The sequence below is a fragment of the Orbicella franksi genome, chromosome 14, assembly GCF_964199315.1.
Source record: "Orbicella franksi chromosome 14, jaOrbFran1.1, whole genome shotgun sequence".
In the NCBI taxonomy this organism is placed as follows: domain Eukaryota; kingdom Metazoa; phylum Cnidaria; class Anthozoa; order Scleractinia; family Merulinidae; genus Orbicella; species Orbicella franksi.
This window is the reverse complement of record NC_138158.1, coordinates 14,221,315-14,227,307: the sequence shown is the minus strand read 5'-3', so window position 1 is coordinate 14,227,307 and position 5,993 is coordinate 14,221,315. Positions and strand designations below refer to the sequence as shown.

At 40.2% G+C, this 5,993-nt stretch overlaps 1 protein-coding gene across 1 annotated transcript; it reads right to left on the bottom strand.

The window, feature by feature from the left end:
• Positions 1 to 1,849: 1,849 nt before the first annotated feature.
• LOC145467480 (collagen triple helix repeat-containing protein 1-like) lies at positions 1,850 to 5,184 on the bottom strand. The gene is made up of 2 exons (XM_081451040.1): positions 4,989 to 5,184; positions 1,850 to 2,215 (listed from the first exon to the last, which is right to left on the bottom strand). The coding sequence occupies exons 1-2, from the start codon at positions 5,157 to 5,159 to the stop codon at positions 1,850 to 1,852; spliced, it is 537 nt and encodes a 178-aa protein (XP_081307166.1). The 5' UTR covers positions 5,160 to 5,184.
• Between the last annotated feature and the right edge of the window lie 809 nt (positions 5,185 to 5,993).

Sequence of the window (5,993 nt, the reverse complement as noted above, 5' to 3'; positions counted from 1 at the left end):
AGTATGGTCTACATCACACTTGCGAACACACTTGACCAATAGGAAATGCAAGCAACTGAAAGGGATGTGCAGCGTTGCTACAACTCTGATGAACGTACCGATACCAGTAAACAACTTGCTTGAATTTCATTTTCATAGACAGCCAAAACCATCGCTTTTCGTCCGACACCAAATGCATTTCTGCAAATTACTAAACAGCTGCTTTTTCAAGTTTCAACCAGGCCATTTCTTTGCACCCGAACAACGGTGTTGAACTTTGGACGAGTCACACGGAAATGCATTTTCTCGGTTAGCTAAAGCCCTACAGCAATTTCTTCGCCGAAAACCACGTTGTTGAGCTATTCTAAAGAAATATAGAAGATGCCGTTTGTTCCTTTGTGTTGCTGCTATTGCTGTGTTGCTGTGTTACTCTTTAGCAACAAAGCAACTATACGCATTTCTTTTCAATTTTACTGCCGAACAATCGCATTTGTGATATGTATGACTGGTTTTACTACAAAAATGCTTCAAGTAATATACTTTGACATCAGGTTTGAGGCCAAGTTTTCTAAATTGCGACTTGAGATTTTCAAGTGCACTTGAGTTAAGTGCTTACTTGAGACTAACTCAGCTTCTAGCGTGAAGCCAAGTAATAAAAACCACAAGTTTAATGGGTCTCATATTTACCAAGACGCGCAAAATTAGAGACACGTTATTCGTCTTCTTATAAAAAACGATCTCGAAAACATTTAAGCAGGGAAATAAACGTAAGTAAAGTTACATGACGTTTCGACGACTTGATGTCATCATTGTCTAATGAATGAATTAAAAATAACGGTAAGGCATATTTATAGTGCTTAGGATGTGAGAAAATGAACTGTGTAGATTTTCCCGGGGAAACTTTCCCAATGCAAAACTGGCTACATATAAGAAATAACGGAATGTCTCTTTGAGAATTACTTTTAAAGTCATAGGCAGAAAAATTATCTTCTACGTGTTAAACCCAAGGAAAACCTTGCATTCCACTAGCTCCTCCTTAGTAGAATGGCTTCGTGTAACCGCAACTCATTTGAAACCCAGTTTCCTCAAACAGATCCACGAGTAGAGCGTTTTCACGACAGCTATACTGGTATTTTAAAACAATGAAACGGCGGCCATGTTGGTGTACCAAACCAATCCTGTGCATGGGAGTTCAACTCTTTTGTTATGTAAACACTTTCTTTTGTTCCAACAAATTTGCATGGCTGCTGACTCTGTGAGCGAAAACATTCTACAATTAAAGGACGATAAACATTTTCTCAGGCACGGTGAACATGTAGAATAATAATATTGTTTTCATCCTCTTTTTATTTGGTTGACAATTACAACATTGCCCCCGCCGCAACAGTAAATATAAAACAAAGGAGCTACTAATAAACAACTTTCGATTAGAAATGTGATAATTGTCTCTCAGCAAAGTCATTTAGGACATCGAATTCAATTTAGGACATCGAATTCCCTGGATAGGTCATTAGTCATCAGTGCAATGCAACTGCAATCTGTAGAGTAGTCATCACACCGAGCTGTTGGAACATGCATTTGACTTGAATCTAATCTAATGTATTACATGCAAGTACTATGCAATAAAATTACTTTTCAATCATTAATTAAATAAAGTGCACGTGCAACGTAGATTACGTTTCGGGAATGTTCCTGATTTTCTATTTTTAGAAAATGTTTATGTTAGACTGATCACATTTATGGCCTTATTTTTACAAACTCGTACTGCTAAATCAGTTTCACTAAAAGCACACAAAAATGTCAGTTCTCACTACAATACCTTTTAAAAACCATAAGCTAAGCGATAATCTGGATAATGAGAACTTATTAATCAGGACTGGGGCCTAGACACTTCCTCGATCATTATCCGGGACACTGAATGCCATCCAGTGTAAGCGTCGCCCAAAGTAGTCCCACTAGGGCAAGATCCTACCCATAATTCCACTCTAACCATGCCCTTTGGGATGTTTTCACAGTATCCCTCAAATGATCGATGATGAAGCAGATCGGAATTCCCAGCAGATGATGGCCAACCATTGTACACAACAGCTTCGATTGTCATTGGTCCAATGCATTCGTTACCATTAAACTTGAAAAACCACCGGTTGCACTTACTAGAAGAACCATGGACTCTCATATTTCCCTGGAATGAGACTTTGATTGCAGTATCAGACTGCAACTTATTGAACGAGCAGTCCTAGAACAAACGAAAGTAAAACAAGTCAGGACTCATATCAAAAAATTTTATCGCATTTTGGCTTGATTTCTTGATTTGTATCCTTAACTGGGATTAACTGAACATCAGTTCTTAGCTCCGTGGGAGAAAGTGTCAAGCGTGGTGTTAGCCACAAGCGCGAGGGGCGAGGCCGCGAGAAAAGTGAGCCTGCTCTGATCTCTACAAAGTTTTCATTTCCGCCCCGGAAACCGCAGAAAAAAATAAGCCAACTAATTTTCACCGGAGGTATGAACTTTGGCAGCTCAGATTTCTCGGGAAAATTGTAAATCTCTTTCATGACAACATTCAGGCGTGATATCCGTTGCTGACAAAGTTTTGCTGAAGAAAAACCGTCAAAGTTCCTAGCAAGGACAAACACTTGATTTCAAATGATCTGGTCTTTGATGATGCTTGTAAACGGGCAAACGCCTTCGTGTTGTTTCGTTGCCCGCTTACCATCTGGTATGTTTGCAATACATTGCGTCTAGAAAGTTTGTAAATTCAGTGACGGATCTAGGGGAGGGGCCCGGGGGCCGGCACCCCTCCCTTTCTCCCTATCTTGGGTAAAAAAAAAAAAAAAAATCACAGAATGAAGAAAGGCCGGCAGGGCAAGGAGAGGAACTGTAGAATCCTTGCCCAGAGCGCACCATGATCCGAGAGATCTTGGATTAATATGTTTGGAATAGAAACGCGAAATCCGTTTTCGGATTTAAGAATCCAATCTTGGATTTTCTTAAAGGAACGCACCCTAAGTTTGATCGAATGACAGATAACGATCTGCGACTGAAGTGGAACTAGCGATGAATAGATTATAGCCTGCGGTAAATTAATTGTACTGGACAAAATAATTTCCAGGAAAGGCATTTGGACGGTTGGCGACACTTAGAACTCAATTTCAGATCACCAACACTTGTTACAAATATTTCTTAAGACAATAAAGTTTTGACCAGTTACCCTGCAAGACAGCGCGTCGCCAAGTGTTTTTAAAATTTGTGGTTTTATTTGTTCACATTGCTCGAATTTTCCATATTGCAGTACAATCCGTTACACTAAAATATCAACAGCAAGACCACAGTTACTATAATTATGGTGTTTTATTTTACATAAGGTGTAGATTGCATTGCCTCAAACTATTTTACAGTGATCATATTATGTATCAGGAGCCATAATCGGGGACGGACACCGTAAGCGCGCACCATTTCTAGTATTGGGACTGTCCCCATGATGTGGGACAATTTTTCTATTTTTAGAACAAATTGCGCCATCGCCCGCGACACACGCGCGTACACGCTGCGAGGATTTTTGCGGATGTCGCGCGGGGGAAATGGCGTCCGAAATTCCCGAACTTTTTCATGTTTTTTGCCCACAACTCAACGCGTTCACGTCTGTCGGAATTTTGCTTAAATATTTTCGTCGTAATCTGCTACAGTTAGAGTGAAGTAAGACAGTGTCGAATTTAGGTATGTTCTGCTTTAAGCTTATACACATCCCTAACCAAGTTGTGTTCTGATGCTTCTTTTACATGAGCTGTACATTACTCCACTGTAAATTTCACATATGACATTTTACCATAATTGCTGCTAATCTCGCAATCTGATTGGCTAATTTGCCGTTGTCGATAAGAGTCCATACCACGCTGCTCGCGTCAATGTGTCGTGCCATGCATTTTCAGCTCGCGCTTTGAAAAAAAAAACCTTTGACGTTGATGTTGTGGTAAAAACCATATCGAAATGTGGTTTAACGTGGTCTGTACTCTTATCGACAACGAGTACGCGTCATTACTCTTTTCCTAAACATTTTTTTCTTATTATTTCTGCATGTTGGGCGTGTTTGCAAAAGTTTTTGAAAGGAAAGTCTGACGCGTGCAACTAGCTTATCTGCATAGTGCAGCGCGTGCACTTTCAAGTCCGAATCGGTGTTTTCAATTGTCAACAGTCCACACCCAACTAAATATGTAATAGAAGGGGCCAACAAAATATAATAATGAAGAACCTTGCCTCGCTGAATTCACACAGAAAATGATATTTGAGTTCTGAGTCCCCAAGAAAGTTGAATCGATGATCTAGGACCAGATACAAGTTGGACGATCTGGCCACTGATCTATTGACCCAAAATGCGTACTCCCATCCGGCGTGCTTGGTCACGTGTTATAAAGCTTACTCCTGCTTGAATTTTCGTGTCGCCATGTTTGAACACCAAATAGCTGAACTAAAGAAGTAGACGTAGCTGTTTTTTATCATGTCGTATTGTTTACCTGTTTAAATCGGAACAGTAGGTAAGGGTTTTGTGCGTGTTATTTTTGACCTATTGGTTCTATTTTTCACTGATTCTCAGGCTTTTGGTTTATTATTGTAGAAAACCTGAGCTTCGACTTAATTTTGGACTGGAATTGTGTATCTAGTGTGATAGTGTGACGTTTCTGAGTTTTCGAAGATTCTTCCTTACGTAGTATGTGGACGTAACAAAGATTCTTATGTCACACTTGTCTTGCTAAGTAATGATAAAAGAATAAATGAGAATGGATGCTCAGTACTCCAATACGCAAGTCACCATTCCACTTCTCATTATCTTAAAGATGTAACATCAGTTTCGTCACCAGGACATGAAACCAGCTGAAAAAATACTTCGGTTAATAACAGCATGATTCTCTCTCATATAAATGGTTGTCGAATTCTGAATCTGAATTTTAACTTACATTAGGTGATAACAGTAATTTTGCCCATAACCATTGGTAATCCGAACATTTCACTCTTACCTTGATCTTACAGCTATCTCGACCATCATTCAGATTTTTCCACACACATTGTTTCCAGTTGGTTTGTGGCATTGCACTAGAAGGACTTGTCACGCTTTCTCCTTTCTCTCCCTTATCGCCTTTTATTCCTTGATCGCCCACAGTTCCGCGTGCTCCTTTTATTCCCATCATTCCTGGCGGTCCGCTCTTCCCACGAGGCCCTTCATTTCCTTTCTCTCCCTTTTGTCCCAGAACACAAAACAATGTCGAGGCGGAGAAATCAAAGACAAACTATTTTTATGGCCAATAATTCTGGTGTCGTCAGAAAAAATGGGAAGGATAGTGGTCCAAAAACACAAAGTGAGAAATCGCCCTCTCAACATCAGCACGCGCTTCGATATGGACGTTTTTTGGAAGGTTTCTTGGTCCCATCTTTTGTTTTTCTTCCATTGTGTTTTCTATGAAAAACGAAAGGCTGATAATGGGAAAGGAAAACTGAATTTTAGGTCCATCTCTGCTTCCTCCGCCCTCATGTATTAGCAACTCCTTATATTTTCCGAGGAAAGGTAGATAAAAATTGAAAAGGTGCCATGATTGTCGTCGGTCGGTCATACTGAAAAGATTGCACTAGTCCAAAAAATTAATGGGTGGCTTTTTCATTGTCAATATTGAAATGAGAAAATCTTACCAAATCTAATGATCGGCGCACGCGGTGTAGGGGATTTGTCCTCAGCCCCTGGTAATTGGCCCAGGGGGCCCCAGGGGGGGTACTTCGATTCTAGAAAAGTTGAGTGGGAGTGTGCGGCCCCACTTCCCAAAACCCTTACCCTCTTTATGACCAAAATCTGCGTTTTTTTGCTACCCTATTTATGACCTGACCAAAAATTCGATAGCCTATTTATGACCGTTGCGGCTGACACAGTTGCCCTAAACATACGTTATGAGGGGCTTTTGTTGAAGGTCTTATTGATAATGATGAAAAAGTAGCTTCTGCTAAGAAACATACCCAATTCAAGACTACAGTGC

Excerpts from the sequence above, each read along its gene's own strand:
- LOC145467480 (XM_081451040.1), bottom strand. The coding sequence starts at position 5,159 with ATGATGGGAATAAAAGGAGCACGCGGAACTGTGGGCGATCAAGGAATA. Across the intron at positions 2,216-4,988 it reads GAGATAGCTGTAAGATCAAG|GACTGCTCGTTCAATAAGTT; the intron begins GTAAGAGTGAAA and ends CGTTTGTTCTAG.